The 27,579-nt window shown below is 39.2% G+C and overlaps 1 protein-coding gene across 1 annotated transcript in view; it reads right to left on the minus strand.

Moving 5' to 3' along the window:
• Window positions 1-27,579, minus strand: part of ADGRD1 (adhesion G protein-coupled receptor D1) — a 154,287-nt gene that overhangs the window by 23,437 nt on the left and 103,271 nt on the right. The window contains exons 17-21 of the mRNA XM_074606508.1: window positions 27,384-27,495; window positions 20,846-20,999; window positions 13,773-13,839; window positions 12,692-12,758; window positions 4,956-5,047 (exon numbers count right to left, since the gene is read on the minus strand). Coding sequence (XP_074462609.1) covers window positions 4,956-5,047; window positions 12,692-12,758; window positions 13,773-13,839; window positions 20,846-20,999; window positions 27,384-27,495 — 492 coding nt within the window. The remainder of the gene's footprint in view (window positions 1-4,955; window positions 5,048-12,691; window positions 12,759-13,772; window positions 13,840-20,845; window positions 21,000-27,383; window positions 27,496-27,579) is intronic.

The raw sequence follows: 27,579 nt of genomic DNA on the forward strand, positions 1-27,579 counted from the left end.
ATCATGTGCCTTTTCAAGCACGTGAGCAATTCCATTAACTAATCTGCTTTAATTGCATTAAGCTTAGAGAGACTACTCATATGCTTAAACTCAAACATATGATTAATTATTTCCCTAAAAGAGGGCCCAGTCAAGAAGAATGGATAATGCAAACAAATGTATGTATGCATTTAAATGTTTCAAGGTATTTGATTCAGCAGTCTATAAACTAAACCATTCAAACTAACTTTTTGGTGGAAAATCTGTTCCCTGGATACAAAACATTCTCAGAAAGCAACATCTGAATTATTACACAAAATTATTTTGCTGAGAGTCAATAAGTAATCATCTACTAAAAGGTTCAAATATAATGAACCACAACTAAGTGAAACAGCTCATATTTTATACATGTGTTTGATATGCATCAAAAATCAATACAAAAAGCATGTTAAGTAAATTCAAGTGATAAATAGGAGCTGATAATATTTTTTTGCTCAGCTCTTACCAGTGAACTGCTCTTGCAGAATTAAAAGTTTCAGATGCTAAAAAAGTGACTATTTCCACACACATACAAAAATTTGTACAACAACCAAATACGTACTGCTCAGACTCTCACAGGAGTCTATTATGCACAATCAGCATCTCTGATCATACACTGATTAATTAATTATATTAATTTTGCCTTCAATTATTGGTTATTTTGCAGTTTATGTATCATATAAACTTACTTTTTATGCTGCTCCTTCAATTTATGATGTATTTTATTTTGGGGGTGCTATTATTATTTACTTTAAACAAACAAACAAAACCACATGTCCACAGTGTCTCTGAAACCAGGGTAAAATGTTCAGCGAGATGCTGTCTGATATCTCCACTGTGACAAGCAACATCTGAACCTGCAGAGGTCAATCAGCCCATAATGTACTGCACTTTATTCTGAGTGAAATGTGAATGGGGAAGACGAAAAATAAATTAATTTTATGATAAAAAAGGAATTTTGTTCACAACTTTCTTTTCTGTTTTGGCTTTTAAACATGAAGTTTGATGGACGCTGCCTTCAGAGCAGGGCACTGGCTCACCCCAGTGCATACTCTGCAGTCACATTTGAGAGGACCTGTTGCCATATGGAAAATCAGGAACAATTACTCTAAATAATTACATCAGTTTATTGCTGTCTGTTGCCAAGAGAAACAAGTCTTGTTGGTAATATCCACTTGCGTTGCCAAGTAACTTAATCTTTAGGGAAACTAAATGCTCTCCAGTACTAGCATTTCTCTAACAATAAATATCCTTTCTAACTGATACCATCATGACTCATAACTGCACCTTTGTTATGACAATTTCCTAAGGTAATCTCTACTCTGTTATGGGTCGATGGCCTCAGAGGTGTGAGTTATCACACCTGGCTTGAGATGTGCACAGAGATGGTATCTGTGTACGAGCTGTGCAGTCTAGGCTACCCTCATAGTATCTGGGGAGAAATCAGAACTTTTCACAGAATCACAGAATAGTTTGGGTTGGAAGGGACCTTAAAGATCATCTCATTCCAACCCCCTGCCCTGGGAAGGGACACCTCCTGCTAGACCACGTTGCTCAAAGCCCCATCCAGCCTGGCCTTGAACGCCTCCAGGGATGGGGCAAAGGCAAGTGATAACAGATGAGATCAACTGCATGGTAGAAACACCCATTTCTCCATTATTCAGGAGTCCAGGTGGAGGTGTTTGCTTTACTGAGATCTAAATCCAGGGGAGATGAATCCAGGGCAGGTGCTCTCCCATCCAGGCTGCCAGCAGAAACGGAAGCCAGTCCTTGTCAGTGCAATTAAACTTTTCCTTTGGCAGCAAAGCCTGGCAAGAGGCGAGCCTGACGACGAGCCTGTTCTGTAAAACCTGTAAACTGGGATTTTCAGACTACAGCGGCCATTTGTATTTGAACGCAACAGCAGCTGCCAGTGTGAGGTCTCGTAGTCCAGTGCTTCAAGGCAGGTAGGAATATTGGCCAGAGTTACCAAGGAAAGGCAAGCTGGCACTGGCTCCTCCCTCGCGCGTCTGCCACAGGCACTTCTGTTATTCTCCAGCCAGTTTTGCTATGCCTTTCAGTTCATTATCACTTGTAAACTTCGAAACCCTGCTGTTTAAGTACTATCATCCAAATTGTTGCAGACAGCAACTTACTGTTTCTCATTGTGCTTTCCACTTAAATTTCATTCCAGCTTGAAAAGACAGCACTGAAATCTATGTTTTTTTCCCTCTCAAGTTTATTGGATTGAGCAGGCTTCCCCTGCACAGCTCCTTGTACTGCAGTTCTCGTTGTCTGTCTTTGGCTTTCTAAAACCATGAACATAGCCCTCAAAAAACCACTTCTGCCGTATGTAGCACTTCACTGCAGCAGACAACTGCAGCATGGTGACAAGGTGCTTTCTTGTCTCATCAAAATCACATTCTGACCTTTTAATTCAGCTCTTTTTTTAAGTGCTTGATAATTTTTTTTCTAACTTGTTCCAATTTCCCCCATAGCTAATATCAAATAAAGGCACTATTCAGATGGATGCCTGACAGGCCTTTTATGTAAGGCTCACATTACACAAAGCTTTTTGCAGTCTTCAGTGATTCCTCCCTAAGCCAAGTGAACTTGTTGGTTCAAAAACTACCCTGTAGCCCTTGCTGGCAGCAACTTGACAGAAACTACAGAGCTTATTGCGTTTTTCTGATCTCTCTGTGCTCTCTGCCACTGATTTCGTTTTGCTTGCTTATCCACTCTCACGCGTTAACAACCTCTAATCAACACCTAGGATCCTTTAGAGGTTGGAGGCGTGTTTCTTTTCACTATGAAAAACATTTCCCATGCAGCTGTCAGAACAGAACCCTTCTTTGTTTTGTTCTTCTTGGGAAAACCGTACCACAGACAGAATGATTTCACACTAGGCATATAAACTTCTCACCTGTATAAGGAAGACTGATGACAAGAAAATGAAATCCGATGTAGGAAAGGCCTTATATTTATCTTTTTTCCGCTAGGCCACTTACTTTCTCCATGACATCCTCTGTAGGTGAAACTCTAATTCATCATGCCTCACCACTATGTTGAATCAGAGTTGAATACTCTCTAAGATCTGATTTGGACAGCTATTTATGACTTTCTCATTTCAAATTTATTCTGGACCCATTTCTGTAATGATATCTACAGAAAATGAGTTATTCTCTATGTTCTGTTTACCTTCAATTATATTTTATTGAATTAATTTATTTCTATAAGGAAAGCTGTTCTGTCAAAGCATATTTCTGATTAACCAATAGTTCAATGATTGAATGCTTCCAGATATGTCTTCCCACTGATAATAATTTTTCTCCACCACCGTCACTTTTGTTAGGTCAAATCCTAAAACTGTGTTTTAAAAATTACTTGGCACAAGGAGCATCTCTTAGCCAGGGTGTCTGGAGAAGTCACATTTTCATTACAGAGCTCCACCATTCCAAACCTACAGCTGATAATATTTGAACTAAGAACATATACTCCTGATTAAATGCATTTAGTCTTATTCCTAGACCAACCATTCATAAATTGTTTTACTTATGTACACACACATAGTTTTCTTTTAAAAAATTAATATATATTAGTGTGCGGGGTACAGTGTGTATTGAATCAATTCTTTGTGATACAAGTAAGGAACTATCTAAGTACACAGAGCAATCTGTGAAGCTCCTCTTCTATTTACGGAGGTTGTTCCTTTGTCTTCATAATTCTAATAGTTTATACAAATTGGCATTGACATTTCTATATTTCCCCTGTATTTCTGAAGGTCACAGGGACTCAGCCAAACCTGAAACAGTCATTTTAATTCCCAGTCTTTTAATTTCACTACAATGTAATTATCTTATAGATTTTTGTGTAGACTTATTTACCGTTTTTTTTTCCTGTTGGATAAGTATACAAGAACTAAACTAACTTCAATTAGGTAACTGTCACCAGTATTTAAAACTTAATGCCATTTTTTAAATTACATAAGTAATCCAAGCATAAAAATTATTCTTTATGATACCATTTCAGAGCAGTGGCACCAAATCCTTATCATACAATAGCCTGTGGCTCAGAAACATTAAACACAAACCATCATCACATTTTTCTTCTACCTAAGTTACGTATTCCTTGAGTTATATACAGTGTCCTTTTTATATTTCGATTAAAGCATCTTTAGGAGATAAAAAACACAAAATGGAATATTCAGCATCTTACTTCCAGTATATTAAATTATCTTCTTAGCTACTCATAGGTGATCCTATAGATTTGAGAAATCAGAATTTGTCCTTGTGTATTCAGATGTAGCCGTGTGTCTACCTTACATTTCCCCTCTACCCTTGCTAGTGCAGTATTTTAAAGACGATGCACTCCCAGAGCGGCCACCATCCCAAGGGGATCAAGGCACCTTAATATAACGACACGCTTGAATTTAAATGTGTGACACGCACACATTTAATTCCAGCATAAGTCTGTGTATTTTGCAGTATCAAACAAGTCTTAAATATAAGCATATGCCTAAATATTATGCTGAACTGGGGCTTATCCTCAAGGTTTATCCTCTGAAGGAGCAGAATAGTTGCAATACACCCCAGTACAGATTAATGATGCTCTGTGAGATTTATCTTTGAATATAACAGGAAGAGGAAAGTCTCCATTAATAAAAGGGAAAATCATGAATCAGCAAATTCTGGAAACCGTAATAAGCAGGAAAACACTTTAGTTCACGCTGAACATTAGGTTTCATCCTGTGTAGCATTCAGCTTTTCATAAAATATAGGTTACCCGGCTACGTTCAAGAGAATGATATACTACCTTTAACATTATTTGCTTTTTACTAAAGAGGAATGACAGCAGTGTTCTGGGAGAAGTCCATGATACATGTCTCTACGATATGATATAACATTGCCAGTGTGAGATTATTAACTTGTGATAATATAGTTTGAATGACAAAAACTTACTTGAAGGCATTGGCATCTCCATGGACCTTATAGTTGTCTGCACTGATTCTTGAGATAACTCTTGTGACAGCAACGAGAATACCAATATTGACCTGAAGAAGGAATGAGACTTGGTCAAGAGAACAAGTACTGACTGCGTCAGAGGTGCAAACAGCCCTAGGAGCGTATAGTAAAAATACAACAGAAAAGAGGAACTTTGCATGTTGTATTTATTTGTCATAAGAGGTTTCCAATTTTGGACTAGTATAGTTTGACCCGTGTCAGTGGATTTTGCTCTCCCCACAGTGGGTCGTTCTCCCTTTGCTCTCTTTCTATAAGGAACAGCCTTTGCTTGTTTAGGATAAATCTGCATCGATACATTGCTTCACAGCTAAAGGAGCGCTCAGGATCCCCACTGTACAAATAAATACCCTAATAATCCACTGCCAGCTGACAAATTAGACAAAAACTTCAGTGAACAGGGGCATGTGTCTGCATGCTCTTCGTTTTTGTGCTTGCCTGTGCACGGACTTCAGAAAGCACCTTTCTCGCTAGACTGCACAGTGTACAATTCCTCTTTCCTACCACAGTCTGCTTGCAATTTAAGCACAAGATTATTTTAAAACAGCAATGAGGAAAATATGTTAAACCTGAACTCTGCTCTTCAAAAGCGTGGCTCTTTTTTATGTCAGGCCCAGCAGAAACATCAATAAAATGACACGAACTCCCAGAAAAGTAGGAAATCTTGAAAAGACTAACACTGAAAATATCTAACAAAAGAGAGTTTGCTCTGGAGTCACAGGTGAAGAAAGAAGGAAATCTTTACCACTTAAAGGAAATGTGGCAAAGACCGCCTTGCTGTGCAAAGACCTTGGGTTTAAAGAGAACAAAAGAAGAGAGAATGTGAAGGTGAAAGATGTATTTCCCCTTTCCTGTCCAAAGTTACACATCAGCTACAAAGCTGATATTTAGCATCAAGTTAAGAACAAGGGTAGAACAAAACTATCCTGAACTATAGAACAAAAAGAAAGAGAAGACTTCAAAATAGTGCCGTTCCTCAGTTAAAACTCAATAATCATACTCTGTTTCAACATAAATATTCTAATTCTGAGGATGAGAGGGTGAATTAAAAAATGTTTGTTTGATGATAATAATTTCCTTGGTATTTTTTAAATCTTCTGACCACTCTTCTGATTTTAGATTTCTAAGGGCAGATCATCACCTGTTGTAAGTAGCAGCACAGCTATGATAGTTCATTCCTGCCATGGCTTTCTAGCTCATCCAAAGAGTGTCCTGTGGAACCTGACTGCTTTTCAATGACAAGTGTACTACTTGTTCAGTCAGCTTTACAGAGATGAGTAAGAGGTGAAATTCAATGGTCTTGGGATCATTTTTCCCATTCCCACCAAATCATATTTTGTAAATATCTCTTACAAATTATTTGAGGTTTTAACCAGCATTTTTGAGAAACCCAATTCTACACTAAATACGCATGTTGACTGAACCAGCAAACAATAAACATGAACAAGTTACACTTTCTCTTCTTTTTCTCCTCCAAACTCTCCAATTATCCACTGCATGTCCACCAAATGATCATCACCATTACTCTAGCTTTTCATGGGAATGCACAGAAAATGCCTCTCTGCACCTTTAACTTCTTTCCAGACACATTATCTTTCAGCAGCCTTTTTAGTCTTGCATCCAAAACATCAGTCTCCCTTTTTGACGCTTCCTTGTGGATGTCTCACTGACAGTTCAAGTTCATCCTGGCAGAGTTGCTCCATGATCCCTTTCTCTGATGACTGCAGACAACAGCACACTGCTGCCAGCCTCACGAGCCCTTAACCCTAATGCTTTCTTCCATTCCTCATTCCTTTAGACACTCCTAGATTTTTGCTTTCTGCATAGCATTTTTAAAAATATATCTAAATATTGTATATTCAAACACTCCCCCTAAAATAATTACATAAAAAAAAAAACTTATTCTTCAAATTCTGAATTTCCTACATCTTACAAAGGTCAGTGAAAATTATGAATGGTAACCACCAACAACTGAATACTCAGAATCTTGCAAACTCTCACTCAAACTGGATATGAACCCTAAGATCTGGTCACGAAGACAGCACAAGAAAGATAATCTCAAAGGAGAAAATTTAGATGGCTTTCTAAAACACAAACTGCTCAACATTTCTAGCTGAATTTTTATTTCTTTATATAAAAGAAATTAAATTGGAAATTAATTTCCTAGGTATTTTGCATGGTCTAAAGCAGAAATTTTAAAAGGCCTTGAGCTTCTCCTCCTGCGCAGTCAGTGTGACTATACCTTGTGCATTAGTAGTATGTTTAAAAGATGAGAAGGAAACACTGTGATCTCACTGCTGATGAAAAGCAAGGTACTTGTAAAATTAGCAATGAACCATTACACTCGAGTCCCAAAGTTCTGTATTTAAATTTCCTGAACCGCTTGAAAAATTGTGCTTTGGTATTTTGAGAAATTAGACTAATCTCATACAGCCTAAACAAACAGATTAGTTACAATTGTCTTCCTTTGCTAATATTTCAGTAAGTAAAGTGTGGAGGTATTTCCATTGCCCTTATGACGGGAAACCAAAATACAGCCACTGAATTGTTCCTCCAGTGATTTTTTCTGGCTTCTGATGTAAATACTTTGCCAATGATCTCAACAGGAGAATGCTTAGTTGATGAAACACTCATTATGCTTTAACCTACATCAGAATGTTCAAACTAGGAAAATAAACATTTAGGAACTGTAGGCCCGATTGTCTGACAGTTGCAGTTATTTTGCCTAAAAATTACACAGGATATTTTTGCTCGCAGGTACTGGCCACACTCTACTTTTCAAGGAAATATAGCTAATAATATTAGCGCTTGTTTCCTCACTCACAGGACTCCTTTCAAGGCAGCTTGTCCAACCCCAGGCACTCACAAGTCTCTGCGAAATCAGCAGGAGCTGCCAGTTCCTATTATTGTAGGCTTGATCCAAAGCCCACCAGAGCCCATGGAAAGATCCCAATGACATCAGGGAGCTCTGGCTCACTCCAGTGACAACTTCATCTGACTAAAAATTGTCAGATCAGGAAGAGCGTTAAATGAGTAAAAAGTACCTCTTTCAATATCTTATCTCATCAAAAATTTGTCAGACCAGATACAGTGAGACAAATTCTTTCCCTCGGGTTTTTTTGCAGAGGTTTCACCTAGACTTCCTGCAAGTCTCATGAGATTTTTGTTTCTTCTCTAGTGCAGTGCAGAAATCCCATGTGTAAAACCCTCTGATGTGGTGTGTTACATCCTAGCCAAGAAAAGGCTTGGCAGCACAGAGGAACTAAAAAAAAAAATAAATGTATAAAACATATTGCCTTAATTAAATCCATTGACCAGCTTTCCTCTAAAACCACAAACTATTTTAGGCTCCACTTCAGTTTCAGGCAATGGTACAGGGAGTTATAACTGACTCTTCCAATCTGAGGTTTACCGTACGCTCTCACGGTGGGGGTTAATTTGATCCTTAGCATGACACCATCGGGAGCACACCAAGGCTGCGCGCGGTTGCAGTTGCAGCCCATTGCTGGGTCACATCAAAAATCATTACTGGGTGTTATGCATTTCCAAAGACAGCTAGTTGATTAAATTAGATCGATGTTGAAATCCAGGAGAATGATTTTGGAAAGCCTGATTCCACCCTTAGCTATCCCAGAGCAACTGCACTTGGAATGGACTGAACTGAGTTATTTTAGACTTCTGTGTACATGACTTCATGCTAATGCATGCAGTATCACACCAGTCAGAGCTGAATATCAGAGCAAAACTGAGAGGTTACAAAGGAAATGCACAACAAACAACAAAAGAAATAATAAATAAAAGGTGTAACAGATCCCTGACTTCTACTCTTTCCTAATAATATCCTTAATTTTTAATTTCTTACAGTCTGTCCCCTTGTTTGAAAAAATGTTGCATGCTTTCCTGTTTGTTAACTAAGAAGAAATTTAATTTTAAAATAATGAAGGAATTTAATTTTAAAACAGTAAAAGTGCTCACAACTGAGTGCTAATAAGAAAAAATGAGAAGCTGAGCAGCTGTGGTCTGTTCATTTGTGCTCTAATCCACCACAGCGCGTAAGTACGTACTTGGTCTCAATGACTCTGAGGAATCCTGCTGTTTCAGGGCCTTTAAACACTATGGGTCCAATTCTGTCACCTTTTCCCATGATGAGTGATGTCTAATAAGGGACACAAATTGTCACTTTTCAATCAGCAGGCCTACCTGCAGAGTAAGATACTATTCAACATACGAAAATGATGCTAATTCTGCACTGGTACATAAAGGTACGAATAAATACCATGAGGCATCAGAACTAAATCATGCATGATCAGCAGGTATAAGGGAAAGAATATTTTTTTTTATACATTGAATATTCATAAGCAAGTACCAAGTGAAGACAGTGATGGCAATCTCAGCCTGGGACCCAGGTTCCACAGAGTACCATCTGAAGACGCTGGTTACAAAGCTGATGTCCCCACAGCACAGAACTGTTAGCAATATGCTAATGAAAATCATTTAGCTCCATAAAAATGTTGTTTATCTCAAAGACTTGTGAAAAATCACTGGGAGAATAACCACTTGCAGGGAGAATAGAAAGGACTTGCCACTACGGCCCAGCATCTCCCCCCCAACGTATTGCTCAGTGTCTGCAGCACACCCACTGCTCCGTGTACACAGATGCTTTCCACAGAATTTCCTTAATTCTGCCATATCTATGGAAACACACCAAGGCAGCAGATGGTTGATAACAAACAAAGCCTTCTGCCAAAAGTTTAATGTCTTGTTCCAAAAATTCAGGTGCTTTGTCAAGTTTTTTTTACTTTGAAGACATGTCCCAGGCCCCCTTTGGCTGAGTTTTGGTTTTCAAATTAATTGCAACATATTTTTTTTTGCAAAGCTGATTTAAGAGGATGCTATAGAGGCTTGGGTGTTGTGGTTTGAGGGGTGGGGAGAGTGATCGTGAAACTTTAAGATGCAGGTAGAAGCCAAAATACCTACGCATCCTTTGACTCAAACCCCAAGAAAATAGCAGTTTGGGTATGGGAACCCAAGTAGGGCTGGGAGGTTCTGTGAATTACTCCCTAGAAAAGTATGTGTGAGTATTTTTTCCCAGTCACACTCCCACCACATCATTCTTTTTTAAGGCTCCGTGATGCCAATATTGCCTGCGAGGCTGTGGCAGGACAAAAGCAGACTGTGTCTGCCTCGTCTCTAGGGAGTGGGAGTTGAAAAGAGCAGTCCCTCTGCCTTCTTCACAGCACAATCCTTTTCCTTGGCAGAGAGAAACTGTGGATGGAAGTAGTCAAAAACTGCTTTTTGAGATGTATTTTCAGGGCTAAACGCTAGTTCATGCAACTAGTGGCTAATTTGTTATTTAAAGAGCACAGGCACGCATGCACACACAAAATAGTGTTTAGCCTTGTTATTTCCCTATAGGCACTAGCACATTTTTCAGCTAGCATATTCAATGCCCAGAGAGAATAATTTATCAGCTAGCTTGCTGCTATTTTGGGCAGAGCTGGGTTTAGACTATTTAACAAATTGCTCTACGTGGATCAACCTTGTGAGCTCATTTTTTCTCTTTCTCAAAATATTTTTATCCCTACAAGAATATAACTTGAGCTGCACAAATATTATATATCATAAGTGAGAGCCAGACAGTTAAAACTGTACTTTCATTGGCAAGCAGCTACGCGTGCAAATTGTTGAAGGCTGTGCTCGCTCAGGTGAGTAAGCGCTTCACTATCTGGCATGTTTTGATTAATAACATCTTTGGACAGCAGCTGGGAAAGATTTGATTTTACTGGTTGCATCTCATTTCCTCCTTTGCTGCTGAACAATGGCCAGCGAGAAAGTGCTAATGTCAGAAGGAGACATTTGAATATTAGTTTATTATTTTAATTGCTCTCCAGTCATCAATATCTACATATCTTTGAATATAAACGCACATACAGAAGCTCCAAGGTACAGGCCAACAAGAAATTAAGTCTGTTGGAACAAAGTCCGGAGCTGTTTCGACAGCTCTAACCCAGTGACCAACATTTCTTATTTACATGTTTATGCTTTCACTTAGGTAAAAGAAATTCTGCCCTTCCTGCACAGGGACTTTACAGTGTTGCCATTAATAATTTGATTAAAATGCTAACATGAGACGATTTCTGCCACATCAATCTAGCAACTGTTGTCATTGTTTTCTTAATATATGTTCATATAGCTTAGTTTTTCAGAGGCTGTGCCTTGGGTGGAAGATGCTGGACTGGGCTGGGCTGCCTATAAGATGTGCTGATTTCACTGTCCCAGGCAAATGGTAGGATGTCCACTCAGCTGCAGTGTAAAATTGCCTGTGATGGAAAAGGTCAGCCAAGGAGCCACCTTCTGCTTGCCAAATAGTTACAGAGATATGCAATGCTGAACACTGGCGGTTCTGTACGTGTAGCTCTCCTTCCTTCCTTTGTGAGCAGGATTTGTGGGGGTTTTGTGTGTGATGAAATTTGGGGAAGTTTCTTTGTGTGTTCCATGGAAATCCTAGTTTTCTTAGAGAAGTACAAGGTACAGTCAGTGGCTCCTTTTGGTACTCGTCCATGCAAGCAGTCAGGATCTTATTTTACCTGACCCTCCTTAAAGACCACAGCAGGCAGACTCTGGTCTAGATTTGGGCTCATGCCTTTAAAATCTAAGTAAAGCTTTAAAGACAACCTGTTTTCGCTAATCAGTGAGTCTATTCCATGTTCATACTGTAACTCTGACATTATAACCTGCAGCAAAAATTGTAGATAACCTGATCAATTAAAGTATTGGAAACAGTGTTGAAAACAATAATCTCCCATTTAATCCCTGCAAACACCCCTGGGTACTTAAGTAATCAGAGTAAGTAAACTACAAGTCACCGTAATTTAATGTGTGAGCATAATTAAACTGCTGCAGAGCATTTGTGTAGCAGCGTCCGAGCCGTGAACCTGCACTCCCCCTGGAAAGATGACACTCATTACAGCTGGCAGCGGCGTCTGCAGCAGCCACCTGAACCCGGCAAACTCCCCTAACAGCCCTGCCTCCATCAGCAAACCGCCGTACCTGATGTCGAATTCCAAAACCAGAGGAATAGCACAAATTCCTTGTCATTGTGAGAAGGCAGGTGCAGCTTGTTACCTTCCCCAGAGCTCACCCAAAGGGTGACAGCTCACGCTGTTGTTTTAACCCATTCCTGCCAGCTGATGACTGCGATGGTCACCTTTAGTGAGGGCACTCAGCTTTACCGGGAACAGTGAGCTCTCTGCAAGCACAACCTTCAAATATCAGTGGGGTGGAATCAGCCTTTCAACTTTTACTGGTGCATATGAAACACAAACCACAGAGTTTGTTCTTTTGGGGGATCTTTCTGAGAATTAAAACTCACAAGATTACTCAATTCTATGCAGTTATTAACAGCCCCAAAAGGGCTGTTTCAGGAGAAGGCTCTCCCGGGATTTGAGGTTGTATTTTTGTCTTGGAAGAGTGAAATGAATGGTGTGAGAATTAACATGCATAAACTAATACACACCCATGTAAAACACAAAAATCGGAGGAGGCACAAAAGAATTCTGGACCCTTTGTCTCTGTTGTTTCACAGGCCTGGCCCAATGTCAGGCATCAGCCAGCTCCGCCCTACGGCTGACACAGACGGGCAATAAGAAAACAGCAGCAGCCGTGGGTTTACCTACCAGAATGACAAACAACGCCGGCGCCACAAAAGCCCAGATTGCTCCATTCTCTAGTGCAAGCCAGCAGCTGCAGGGAAAAATCAGAATGATTTTAGTGAAGCACACGGTCATTTAATTAGTAATGTTCTTAATTAAGAAAGAGACTAGAAGAGAGTGCAAAAAGACTGATGAATTTTAAAAGCAAGGGACCTGATAGAGCATCAATAAGACGCTTCTTTTCCCCTCGCACGTGGGGAATCTGAGGCAGGATCTCATTTTGATTTGTATCTTGCAGAGCGCCAGTGACAGCTGTCTGCCCCAGCACGCCTTCAAATAGCATTAGGGGCGGAAAGATGGGAAGAAAGGAAAGGTTTTATTTGCTATTTGTTGTTCTTCTATCCTGTATCCCAGGCAGTCATTTCGGGGCTGGGAGCACTGTCATTGTAGCAAGAGACAAATTGAAGCCGTCCCTGCCCTGCCTGGCGGGGGGTGAGGAGGCTGGAAGACACGCTGTCAGCTTCACACCTCTCCCCTACAGCCGTGACGATACAAGCTAGTTCACCGCACACAGAAAACAACCCTTCCTCCAAATCTTTCGCTTGCATTGTGGTAGGATTGAATCCTACAGTGTTTTCTCAGGTAACTTTGCTTTTCTTTTTTCCAAATTAGAAAGGGACTTAGTTTTCAAAATTTTCAATGATACCCATTCTAGATACTCAGATGTAGTTTTCTTCAAAAGATTAAATGTCCTTAATCAGAGATTATTCTCATCTTGTTAGAAATGTTTCAGCCCGCGCTTTGCTCTGTGCGTGGGGTAGGCAGGGAGCTCGCCACAGGAGGCCCTGCGCCTCCGCAGCAGAAGGCAAAAACAGGCAAAACATCTCGGGAGCTTTTTGTGCATCATCTCAGCAGCGAAAAGCAAACCTGAGGCTTCTGGGTCTAAGAATATGCCTACACAACAGTTGAGCGTTTTCAGGTTATCTGCCCTACCCCTCAGCAGGATCTTGCAGAACTTCAGCCCTGTTATCAGATCCACGAGTTTTTCTCCCCATCAGATTTTTCATCCTTACTGCACCCAGAGTGAAGACAGTTTCATACTCACTTGCCGCTTTCTCCATAGCTGTCTAGGGACGATGTTGTAGAAATTACACAAATCACCAGTGGGCAGCCTGCAAAAAGGCAAAGCCGGCGGCAGTATTAGTAACAAAAGTATGTCTTCAGTAAACTCTGCAAGTTCAGCTGAATTTCACACGGACAACAGAACAGCTCAGAGTAATTTTAGAATTAAGCCTAACCCGACATCCTCCTGCAGCTGTGTGATACAACATGTTTTATTCAATGACTTTTCAGTAAAGCACTAGTTTAACAGTTAAACTGAGTTAGTGCTAATTTCGTTGAGAACCAGAGTCCTTTTTCATCCTGGTTTTTGTTTATGTAATTTCTGTCTCTTGCTATTCAAGCAGTGATATCCCGTGGAGCAAGAGCAGGCTGATTTTAAACACTTTTCCCCACGTAAGTGCACCTTATTCGAGAATTCAAAACAACCTGGAAAACACAGTTGAGTTTCTCTCAGGGGTACGTGATTAGCAGGCGAGAGGACAGACGTGGCGACATGTCGTTACCTGCAGCATCACGAGAGGCAGTTGCGAACACACAGAAGCAAATGCAGATCCCACTCTGAGGCACCACCGGAGTTACTCTGACATAAATATGTAATAGCTCTACAAGATTTCTGCGTTTAAAGTAGACTATGTTTCCAGATGGGTTTTGACAGTTCCAGTGTGCTGCATCCTGGGAGGCGGAGGAGCACTTTACGGGACCATGCGGCAATTACACAAAGGCAGACGATTACAGTCCTGCTGCCAGGGGGCTGCGTGTCTCCGGCCCCCCAGCACCCCGACGTCCTGCTGTCCCACTTCAGCACAGCCCCCCAGGCCAGCAGCTGGAGAGGAAGCGAGGGTTTTCTTGCCAACAGTTATGAATATAGCAAAGCTTCATCCTTTTAAATATTAAATGATTGTCTGCTAATTCCTGTATGATTTAATAAAATGTGAAGGCTTGGGCCTTTATCATCTTATGGAATTTAATAACCAGGTCCCAGACAGAGTATTAGACATGATAGCTTAAAGTTTCAATTTTCTTTTGGATTCTTCAAGTTTTCTGCATGGGGCTTTTACAAAATTCTCTGACAAGCAATTTCTGCTTAATCTTACTAATATCATCCTCACTAAATTCTGTAAAGTTTTCCTGTACTGGCAGAACTATAAATTCTGGAAGAAGCATTTTCATTCTTTAGTGATTGTGGCTAGAAGTGTCTTGTATTTATAAGTAAGAAAGATACTTGGTAGTTCAGAGGCAGTCGCAGTGTCTACAGGCATTGTTTAGGTCACAGACTTTGAAATCCATTCTTCAGGGTGGAGTTTAATATCCCATGAAATTGATTCTCCTCTCCCAGGCTTGTCCAAATCAGGAATAACCCCTTAAATGTAATATTTGTGTAAGACGTGAGTATAGTCAAGATTTTATTTTACCATCTCGTTTGTCTATTTAAGAAAGGAAAATCCTACACATATTTGAGCAAAGTCAAGAATAATTATATTCAACACAGCAGTTAAGCACAGACATAAGCCTATCTGCTGAAACCTGGTCTGCCGTGATATACCTGGACTGCAGGTCCCACAGGTGTGTTTACACATTCCCAATCACGTCTTTGGTTGCCAAGTAAACGTTGTTTATTGGCACAGTTTGTCTTCTGATGTAGGCTGTCTTCCCACTGCAGGGACTTTGTCACATAAGCAAAAATACCTGTGCCCAACTAACTCTCCTTTATACTTTTAGCTGCCTTTTTTTTCCAAGTCAAATGCTGGATATTCAAAGCATTTAGGATGACTCTTTATCAATTTTAAATGGCAGTGAAGAAGAAAATTAAATACAGGGTTCCTTTTGAAGATAATAAAACTTACGCAGATGAAACATAGAGCAGTCATCTGCATAAAAAGAGCTGTTAAGTCAGTGAGAATAAAATGGTCTACAGCCTATAGTGCAGTGTTTGCCTTTTATTCAAATTAACAAGATATTAAACGGATAATAGCAATGGAGGCAGAATCAAGGTTTTGTTACAGTGAAATTGGAGTATTTTTCCTTTAAGAAACAACCATTCAATAAATTCTATAGAGGTTGAAAAAAAATATATTTAGCCTAAGGGGACTGCAAAATTTGATCTGGGCTGAAGAATTTGTATGGATTATATATTACACACAAAAGTAAGTGTGTTTGCTTAATCTTTTGTCAGTAATGATTACACAGGAGCTGTGAAGTTTAGTCTCCACCCACAACAGGTAACGTTAACGTTGTGCTGGCACCGGTTATCATCCATGAAAGAATTACGGTTATGGTTTTTTACTGTATCTGAATGTTTTCTCAGTTAGCAGGTGCTACAAATATGCTCACCAACCCTAATCCAAATCGCCAAATTTATCATGCGGTAGACCATGCTTTCCAGAGCACAGTATCAGATGAAAATGTTGTAGCACACCTTTCCGGCTGCTGATCTATGGCGCTGGTGTCATCTGTGTCTCTGCAGCCCTAGAGCAATAGAGCAGCACGTTCAAATGGGGTAAGTCAACCCACACGGAGCCCTGTGCTGCTGCAGCTCAACCTCTCCAGGTCCCCAAGCCAGCTAATTTAAAGCTACCTCCCAAACTCGGCATCAAAATACAGCCTGCAGAGCAGGCATAAACTCGTAATACCTGGCACAGGAAGCCCAATAACACAGTCCTTGCTCAGAGAAAATTCTCCCTGAATTCAACCCAAATACAGTCGCTAGGGTGAAGTCTAAAATGAATGTCAGCTAGGCCCTCTTCTTCAGCATTAAACTTCATATCTAATCCATTTGCTTTATGTTTCTGAGGCACTAATGATAAATAAAATGGGAAATGCCTGTAAATCTGTGTGCTGTATTTTGAAAGCTTCTGTGTCTTCTATACATAGCAAAAAAACCCCAGACAGGCTATAGAAACTCTGCAGCAGACAATTTGAAGCAATTTTAGGACATTAATTCTAAAATCTCAATTCTATTGAGAAAGATGAAGCATTAGACACAAATGAAAGAATATTTCCTTCTGACACTGAAAAGGTCTACTTTTCTTGATGGGGAAAAGTCCATTCTCCCATTTATTTATTAGAAGTTAATTTTCTAATATTTCCTTTTTCTTCGGTTATGTTACATCATATCTATGCAGAAGTCTGGGACTACATCAAGCAACAGCAAATAAAGAAATTTAGGTCTTTTGACAGCTTAGAACAAAATCTTCATTCTAAGGCAGCCTATAAAGGAAAGGAAATTGTCTGAAATAGGAAAACGTGTTAAGGCCTAAGTGCCACAGCAAAATCTCCAGTATCACAAACTATCATCAGCATCCTACAAATAGGTGGGTGGGAAAAGTTTTGCTGCAATAATCTGTGTGTTATGCTGAACCACCAAGGCAACAAAGTATTTTTTTTCCTCCCCCAGTCAATCCCAAGGTGGTTTCAAAGGTAGGATATTATCACCTCCCTCAAATTGCTCGTCTTTTGAATTCCTGGCAACTGCAGTCTTTGAGGTAATTTTAGCACCCTTGGGACTAAAGATAATACACAGGAGCTTCAATCAACTCTGCACATTTGGTATCCTGTCTCTCTGATTACTGTTGAATTCATTTTACAGGAGTAATATCTCTCAGAAAACTCAGTAGATGTAAGGAGACCAGTGAGAGTGTAGAGTTCCTTGTCCCTGTCTCCTCTCATTGCCTCAAGTTTCGATTTGTCATTAATTTAGACTTTGCAAACTTTTACACATGTACCTAGCCCAGTATTTCTGCTTAAATGAGAATGACGAGTCTGGGTTTTTAAATTCAGGGCTGAGGTTTGTCATTATTGCAGGAACTACGAGTTTGCAAAAGTCAAATGAATTCACACTTCAATTAAAAGCAAAGAATGAAGAAATGAATTATCTGTTTTGACAAACGTGAGATGAAACATCCTTGTCTTCCACTTCTTTCAATCATCTTTGGCCAGTATAATAGTTAGCTAAGCAAAAGTGTAAAAAAGTGGCCATTTTTATTAGATACTGGAAAGTACGTATGTATTGTGGTCTCAGGATGGCACAAGAATGCTCGACTTCCTTTTGACAGTTGCATTCAATGCAAATTTACCCTCATTTTAAGAGCCAATCAAAATAATTTCAGGACAAAACCTTTTTAGCCTTGTTCCCCAGACTTGCAAGACTTCTGTTTAGATGTGGGAATTTTATAGAATATATATAACTTCTCTCTGGTGTACTTTCATCAAGTTCATGAAGGAACAACCCAAACGCTACCCTGTAGGACACGAGCAGACACTGCTGCTGAAGGCAGTACTGATGCTCGATCTCTAATTAAATATTTCTATTCATATTCAGTGCCAATATGCCAACAAAAGAGAAAGCTGGGAACTGACAGAGCCGGGTGTCCTTTTAAGCATTTAAGTAGTGAACACTGCGATGTGGATTTTCTCTTCAAAAACATCATTCTTCAGCAACATCTATTACCAGCTGAATGAGCATTAGAGTTACACACCAGGCAGTGAGTTGCGACGCTGTTGACTGAATGAAGGTTGCCCTGATCCTTATCGAGAGATAAACAATTTGGAATGCAGTTGCGTAGTTAAATTGCTTCAGGGATGTTTAGACACATTTGCAGCAATGACGTGATGTCAGATATGATTAAGGATATGCAACATTTAATTCAAATGTAAATACTTCGAGCTATACAGAAAAAATAAAGAAGTACGAATTACTTTCCCAGCAACTTGGGAGATGTACTGGATTTCAGAATATATTTTTTTTCCATCTCATTGTAGGAATAATAATTGGAATGTGGTTTCCAAAATCAAACTATTTGTCAAAAAAGGGTTTTTGAAAGGTTTACACAGAGAAACGTGTTACTGTTATATGAATAATGTCTTCCACTATCTATCTCCAACAGCACTTTGCGGCATTGAAGAAACAGAGCTTGCCACTGGGTTTCTTACACAATTCTTGACAAGAAGAACATCGCTAGAAGAACTGATATAGAAACTTCTAATGATGGTGCCTCCTGTATTTTGCTATATACATCTATTTTGATGATAAATGCCTACTCTTGGGCCTGAAGGATTATCCTCCAAAGCTCAAAATACCACTGAAGAGACTTTTTAGTGACCACATTTAACATCCCATCAGGTTATGTACCAATAGGTTATGTACTCATTGTGCTAATTACTACTAATTGAGTGATAGCAATCATATTGCAACAAAATGAGGCAGAATGCAACATTTAGTACTAGTCATATCACAGTCACGTGCCATGTTTATCCTTGTGTCTTCTAAATCACTTTGGAGATCACTGCCATTTTACAATAAATAAACCTTACTCAAAATGCCAGAAAAAAAGGGTAAAGGTGCATTGCAGCACATATAAATCATTAATTTGTTTTCATAAGTTAATTAATGATTGATTGTAAATTGAGTTAATCAACACATCTGCTAGCAAATACCCCAGTGAATTAAAAGCCAGTTCTTAATTATTTTATTAACTGTTGTGGCTTTTTACATAATATTTCTGAAGGAGAAAGTTCTCAGGGGTTTATGAGAACATTTTCTTTGGTTTGATGCGCTTGGATTTGTATTCCATGAGCTCCGGATTAAATAAATACACAAGAAACCTCTCCAACATCAGCAGGTTTCTCTACATTTAGCACTGAATCTGGAAGAATCTATAAATCTTCCATGTCTTCAACTCTCAGCCTGTCTAGGTTCCCTTACTTTTGGGACTATGTGGAAAAAGATTAATTACTCCACTTGAGTTATGAGCCTGTTTTGAGTAGTGGTGGGGTGGGGGGGTCTGCGTGTGTGTGTGTCTGTAAATCTTCTACACAGCTTTCAAACATCTTCAGAAACTGAAGCTCTAAGGTTCATAGTGTTGGCATGCAGGCCCTCCCTTAAGAGAAAAAAAATATTTTAAACATGCAGGATAAGGACACATGTATGTGTTACTTTTAAACCTGTCACAGAGAAAAAATGAGGGCAAAGAAAAAATCTAACCAAACTGCAGTTTGTCCCCTCAATCTAGCGGATATCGTGTTCACCAGAGGACTGTATCAGATGGCCTTTAGACAGAACTGCTAAGGAGAGTTCAAAACGAGTAAGAAATGATGTACAGAATAAAAAGGCCGTAAAATAAAAAAGGACAAGCAGGCGGCTGTTGAAATACATATATATAAGTGAACAGCATTACTATCACCCAGCTATGTGGTGCAATAGGTATCGAATATTCCAATTATGACTGCAGACGGTCTGTATTATTGTTATAATTGGTTTTCATTCACCTTCCAAATGAATTTGTGGGGGGAAAGATAATGCATGTTTTAACATATTTTGAAATTAGTCTGGAATTACATAGGTATTCCTTTGCTATCTTTTTACATCTCTTCTTTTGACTCAATGGATGAGGTTTCTAAATGTGGAGGTTTGTCAAGCATCGTTGTGGTACTTCCAGGACACGGAAAGCAAGGTAGCTTTCATCTGCTGTGAAGAGTCTGGAACAAAATATTCGGTTTCGATTCCTCAATAGGCACACAGATTATGCATTCGTTAGTGCCTTTAAAAACCTGTGAATTGTTATCTGTGAGATTAACATGTCATAGGACTACTTTTTTATTCTTAATATTGAGGTTTTGTGCAACCTTTTGCATCTAAAGATTTCAAGGCACAAAACATCAACTAATGAAGTCTTGTGATACTCCTGTACTACTGTGCCAAATTTTTTATGTATGGATTGCAGAATACGGATAGAATAATCCAGTGTTGTGAGTTAGAACCAAAAAAAGAACATACCTGTGCAGTGACACCTCCCTCCGACACTCCTGCTATTGATTTGGTAATTAAGGATCTGATGTGGCCTAGTGAGGTCATGGAATTCACTGCAGTGGAATTAAATTTAATGGACTATACATTTTAAAGTATGATTACAGTCAGAAAAATTATGCATTTTCTTATCCAACAGACCTACTCTCAGTAAGGCAAACTATGATCATAAGATGACAATTTTACATATGCTTCTGAATATAATCTTGTCCTACAGTGAGGAGACTTAAAGCAAGCAGCTACTAAATGCTTACCCCATCCAATTCCATAATAAAATAAGTGCTTGCTCTCTTCTGACCCAAATACTTTGATCACCATACTGTAAAGATGAAATCCTTCCACCAGCATCCATGCAAAAGCACTCAGGAAGAAAAAATGAAGTAGAATAGCCAAGATCTTGCAAGGCACCTAAATTAAGAACAAAAATTAATACATTACTTCTTTGTGATGCAGTCATATTGGTTTTCCAATTTCTTTTTTATTTCTGAATACATTTACACGCTAAATGCTAAATTGCTGGAGTAAATTAGTCTTAAAAGCAAAGCACTAGAGAATTTAATTTTTCAACAGCATTTTCAGGTATCTTCAAAGTAACAAATCCTCTTACCTTTTAATAAAAAAAATATTCCCAAACATGATGTGGAAATCCAAAGTGATTATTTCTTTATAATAGTAGGAACAATACTCCTACTAAAGTCTACAAAACATTTAAGAATTCAAAACTGAAGGGTTGACATCCTGTTGCTGAGCCTGTAGGAAATACAGGAGAGTCAAAGAAGTGGGGGTACAGGCATTGTCCCGTACTCCCTGCTCCATGACGGTAGAAAAACCAGCATAGTTCATGCCTCATTTTCTATGATGAACTGGTAGAAAGTCAGTGGATCAGTTAAGCTCGGGTGAAACATGGAAATTTTAAAATAAGGTGCAATGTGAAACCTGCTCTTGATTTACACTCTGCCATGTGGCTTTTCTACTTTGCTGCTCTTCATATCAAAAGTAGGGCAATGCACAAATTAAACCACATTGTATTCCAGTGTCTGTCTGTCCTGATTAGAAATCCTGTAAAAGTCTCACATGCTCCTCCATCAGCAGTACTAACATAGACACTGCAAAAAATTATAGCAAGCTATCATTGGCTCTTGAGTCCTAATTGCTCTACGGTGGGCAACTAGATTGCCAGCCTGTTTGAATTCTCAATTGCCCGTAGTCTGACGTACCAGCTGTATATGAAGTCATATTTGACAAGAACACATGTAGAGATTAAGGCAAAGAACCAAAAGTCTTCTCTGTAGGGTGTTTACAGACAACATGAATACTCCTTGATAGGCCTTTATTCACTGCGTGCTATCAAGATTCTGGAAATAGGAGCTAATACGAAATTCAAAGCAACAGAAAAATACCACCTAGAAAGTGAGCCCACCTGCTGTAAACTGGACTATCTGTTTCAATTTAAACTATAATATGTTTTGAAGTGAAACAAATGCTGCCCCAAAAGAGAGGAATGTCATGACTAAGGCAATGCAGCAAGAAGTGAAAACACCCTCTTGAGTCCTGTCTACACCTGCCTCGGTGCTTATGGCCCACTGTGGGCTACAGGAAATGCAGACTGGGCTTAAGACCTGGCTTTTCCTTAAATTGCTCCTCAAAAAGGTCTTTACATTTTTCTCTAAGTCTCCTGTTAGCCTACCTTATGAAAACAAGAAAACATAATCCTTTCTTCTTCCCCACTCCTCACGTATTCACACAGCACATTCTCCTTTCACCACTAATTGCTTTTCGAGGATGTCTCACCACAAGTGGTTTCGCTCATCACACAGTAATTGAACAGATGTGGCTGCCAATGATCTTACCACAAGATAACCTTGTTTGGTTTGCTTTCAGCTAAGGCACATTTTAAACACGGTCTTGGACCAAGTCCCAGCTATATCTCTGCTTTGCATCTTGTAGCATACTGATGATGGTCATTCTGCTCCGTAGTTGAAGCATCCCTTCTGTGACACCTACAGAATTTCAGAGGGGTTGCTTGCATGCAGTCCATGTAAATGAGAAGATCTGGTTTTTTTCTTCTTCAAGTTTCCCTTCCTCACCTGCCGAGTCACAGTAAGGTGTCCGGGCAGGTGGAGCCTGTGTGCTGAGGAAGCATCGCCAGTAGGAACCAGTTTGCTGCCGCAGTGGTCTGCAGATGGTAATCATTAGTTCCCTTTGTTGCATTAGCTTAGTGGCCCTGTGCTGGCATTTTGTTCTTTTTGTTGATGGTTCGGGATTTTGTACACTAATGAAAATTAAAACATTGGGACTGGATAGTATAATGAAAATTGAAGCTTTCCTGTACCTTCTCACTCGTACTCAGCCAGTTCTGTGCTAGTGCAAGGACATTCTAATGCAAATTCACCATGACTAGATGTATTAAAGAGCAATAACTTTAGTTTTAAATCATGTAAGTGAGATCTGTAAGTGTTTTAGTATTTTGCAATGTTTGGTGACATATCACTAAACCAGATTTGCTTATTGACAAAAACTGTAAAAACCGTTCCAGTTAATTTTATCGTAAGGCTATGAAATCCATTTTTATGCCTTTTGATTTCCACCAGATTAGTCCACAAAAATATAAACGCAACATAAAGCTGACTTACAAGCTAGTTCTGTCAAACGGATACTTTCCAATTTTTGAGTAGCCAAACAATATGAATCACAAAACAACAGAAAAATGAGACATAGTGAAGTAGCAGGAGGCTGGTCTGTACAGAATTTTGTACAATACTGAGTTGCAGATTTTTACATAAAATGCATAGTAAAGTTGCTATTCATTCTGCATTTCTGACTTAATTATTACTTTGAAGATACTCTTAAATGACAGAATTGCCTTCCTGAAATAGGCATTGAAAAGCTGACTTTACATGTTAAAAACAAGCAGGCTTCCCTTGCTGTATCACGTGATGCACACGACTTTCCGTAGAATACCTGTAACAAGACAGGTCTCATTACTGTTACTCCTACAGCTGACTAATTGTGAGTCTGTGGAAACAGAAAAATCAGTCCAGCCAGTAGCAAGGCCTATCGTGTTATAGTGATCGAGAAAGTAAAGCAGACTCTCAGAAAATAATAGCCATTTGTTTACTGAGGACAGTCTTAAAACAGATCATAAATTTGCATACATTTTCTAAATTCAACTTGTAATAGTGTTTTCAAGTGGCAATCTTACCACATAATGTAGAACCCTCTGAAAATGTCTTTCCCTGCAATCTATACGCTGCTTTGATACACAGTCTTGAGTTTCTGCAGGTACATATATCATAAACAAAAGTAGCTGGTACCATCTCTCTATTTGGAAGTGTTTCAAGCAATGCCATACACGAGTACTGAGTGAGAACCGGCTCAATACACTGAGTAACTGCAAATAGACACATTAAATTTTCCAACTGTACGGGGAAAAAAACCACTGTACTTCAATTTTCATTTTCGTATGTCTAATTAATATTTAGTTTTCTCCCACAAACACGCTCAGGTCTTTGGAAGGCTTTAGTAGCCTAAAGAAATGTTGATGTTCATTATTTTTAAACCGACACTGCTGTTTGGGATTCTGTTAAGAACAATGGTGCTCTCTAGTCTACAGCAGAGAGTAACTAAGAGCAAACCTCTCTGAAAAAACAAATGTATCTATTGCTGAAAGTCTAAGGGAAGTCATTAGACCGGCATGCAGAAAGCAAAGGTATCTTCGGGACTTGGCAGTATAGGAAGAAAATGCTGTGTGCAAAGATATTTTCTTTCTCTAGAGGAAAGATATCCTGGTTTCAGGAATAATTGCCTTCTGGAATATGCCACGATCATTTAGGGCTACTGTTTTAGCACTAGTGATGTTAGGTATCAAGGACCAGCTTTTAAAAAAATAAATAATTAAAATATGTTCTTGGATGTATTAGAAGATCAAAGTTCTATTCATGGAAATAGTTTTGCGATTAAAAATACTCTTACTCTACAAAAGGGAAATGGCTGTAGTATAAATTTTAAGTGATTAAATAACACATCTGAAATTATCAGGGAAATACTGTGTACCATATCTGGAATCAAAAACAAAATATCCCTAGAGACGGAGTGGGAAGAGGATGGAGCCTAAAGGCAGTCGTGCAAGAAGGTGATGTTTCTACGGTGCCGTTCCCCATCGCACTGTATTTCCTCGAGCAAACTGGTACCACTTGTCCTCTCCAGCAAGGGCACTTACAAACTGTTAAGCACTGGATACACCCATTTCTGGCAGAAGCAGAAGATTAAGAAATTTACATTTTCTAGTGTAAATACTGCCTCCCTCTTTTTGTAAACTACCATTTAGCAGTTCAATTAAAGCAGCAATTAAAGGTATTAAAACTGACGTCAAAGCTAGTGAGAGCAGAGCATGCAGAAGGTAAGGACATGAGACTAATAAAAAGATGAATCACAACACCCCTGATCCCAAGAGGTTCAAACAATAAAAATAAAAGTGTAGCAGATGGTATGTACATCATGCTTTTCAACTTTAAGATCTTTACAGTATTGTGCCCTATAATTACTGCTGTTACAGAGGAGAGAGGGCTGAAATGTGAAAGTGTTTCACTCCAGAAAGCCTGTGGTGTAAAACAGGTCTTGCTTTCTGTGTGCTGTTGTTTCAATTTAGCTAAAGTAAGTTTTGAACAGGTTTAAGAGACATGAAAATATACACCTATTAAACAGCAATTTAAATCTATATGAGTGTTTCAGCAGCTCAGCTACATCTGCTTAACTAAACAAGCAAGACGTCTGCGTGCGGACAAAGCACATTGCAAAGGTGGGTGGACACTGGGACAGGTCTCTGGAGAACACAGGCTCTACCTACATCCAACTAAAACCAGGAAATACAACTAGGATTTCATATTTTTTTAAAAGACTGGAGGTGATGCTGGCCTTGATAAGGTGTAAAGAGGCTTTTACGTGTTCTCTGAAGTGACTCAGTTGCATTGTCTGAAAATCTGGAATGGATGAAAAAGGAAAAACTGTGAGAATAAGACACCCTGTTACGCTGAGTGAACCTTTTATTGCCCTGAAGCCTATGTCCTTTCAGCAGTGTTTTAGCTCTATACTCACTCAGAGAGGATTATTTTAATGCCTGGTTTCCATTGTCTTCAGTTTCAAGTTATGTCTTTTGCTGCTCTCCACCGTCTCCATTGCATTTCCCTTCTACACCATTCCCTACATTTTCTCCCTTGCACATTATTTTACTCCTTCAGGACCTACCTGAATGTTAAATGGCAAGAGAGTATGAACTTAGTTTTACAAAGTGCCTTCGCATCCTCAGGTAATAATAGCCTATGTAAAACCAGACATTATTTTTATTTATAAATTTAACAGAAGTCCAAGGGATCTCATTTGAGCTGAATATAAATTTAAGTAGCTGTTGCATTGGCCAAATAAAGAGTGTGCAAACCTCATATTTACTTGTACTGAGAATAAAAAGAAGAGAAGATTAATAGAAACTGTTCACTGCTCGTCAAAAGTAATATGGAGCAACAGCTGGACACCAAGGTAGCCAAGTTTTGACCATTACAAAACCAGAGCACATTGGAAGACTGTCATAAAATCAGGTTTTGTTTCTGCTTTTTGCAGGTGGGACTTTCCATCAACAGACCTTATGTTACTTTAAATGGCATTTTTTAAACACAACAGTGGAAACAAATTGGTTTTACTGGTATGTGATACTGTTAACTTGGCATGTTCATCTTAATGTATCCCGGACATTTTAGATGCCAGTTTTAATGGTTTAGATCCTGGTAGTCTGCATAAGGAATTCCCAACTCCAGTAGCAGATCCATAAAATCAAACTGTAATTTCAAGGTCTGATCTATGTGATCAGGCAGAAAAAGCCTATGCCTGCATAGAGCTTAAGTACCACATAAGCGATATGAAGAGGTTTGTCATTTACTTAAGTGTTTGCCTTAGGTGCCCAGAGAAGTATATACATGTTTTACTGTACTGAGGATCTTGGATTAAATTGTTACACTGCAATACTTGGAGGTAATGCTTTCTGCCACCTCTGGCTAATAAGGAATAGTTGCTATATCTTTCTCATTGATTATTACTCAGGTCAAATAAACATGAATGACACTAAAAAATCATCTAAGTTTCCAGAATAGAGATCATGATCAATAAATCTGCTGTTCAGAAAAACAGTGTATTCTACCACACAAATAAAACTTTATGAGCAAAAAACAAAGACCACCTGTTCTGCCCTCCAAGAAAGCAGAAGAAATTGCCACAGCTTCATCAGGAAGTATAAAATTACTTTTTAATGCGGGAAAAAAAAGGCAAACTGTACTATAGCAGAGAACAAACAATTAAAAAAAACAACCACCCCCCTCCAAAAAAAGACCCAACCCAAAACCCTAACAGAAATACAAATACCTTACCTAAATACAAAATTCATACCATTTTCTCCAATACAGAATTCCTACCGTTTCCAATACAGAGAATGGATGAGAGAAAGCATTAGCCACGTCAGGCCCAAGGCAGCCATGCCATTTGGACACACAAATGTACTCCAGTAGCAGGGCGATTTTTCCCATTTGATGGGTGCATACCTCTCTCAGTTTTGCAAACGTCCAGACACGGCCGGATACTATGATAACACTATTTGAATGCACCAAAGGCTTTATGCAGTGTCGTAGGAAGTAATTTTTGGCTAAGGCATGGTAAAAATAGGAGATCTCACAGTCAAGACCCTTGCATGTGGCATTCATTCCATGGAGGTGCCTCGCAAAAACCACAATCACTCTTTTTAGTGCTTACCGTCCCAGGGCTGAACTGAAAGCTGGTGACAAGCAGGATCTGAGCCACCAAGACAGCAAAGGACAGATTGGCATGGATATGATAGCGCTGGTTGCGGATGGTGCTGACAGACCTGGCAGAAGATAGAAAGACACATGAATAAAACAGCGTTCCAAGAAGCATGAACGTATATATAATTTATCAGCAAGCATTTTGA

This window comes from Larus michahellis, chromosome 13, assembly GCF_964199755.1.
Source record: "Larus michahellis chromosome 13, bLarMic1.1, whole genome shotgun sequence".
NCBI classification, from domain to species: domain Eukaryota; kingdom Metazoa; phylum Chordata; class Aves; order Charadriiformes; family Laridae; genus Larus; species Larus michahellis.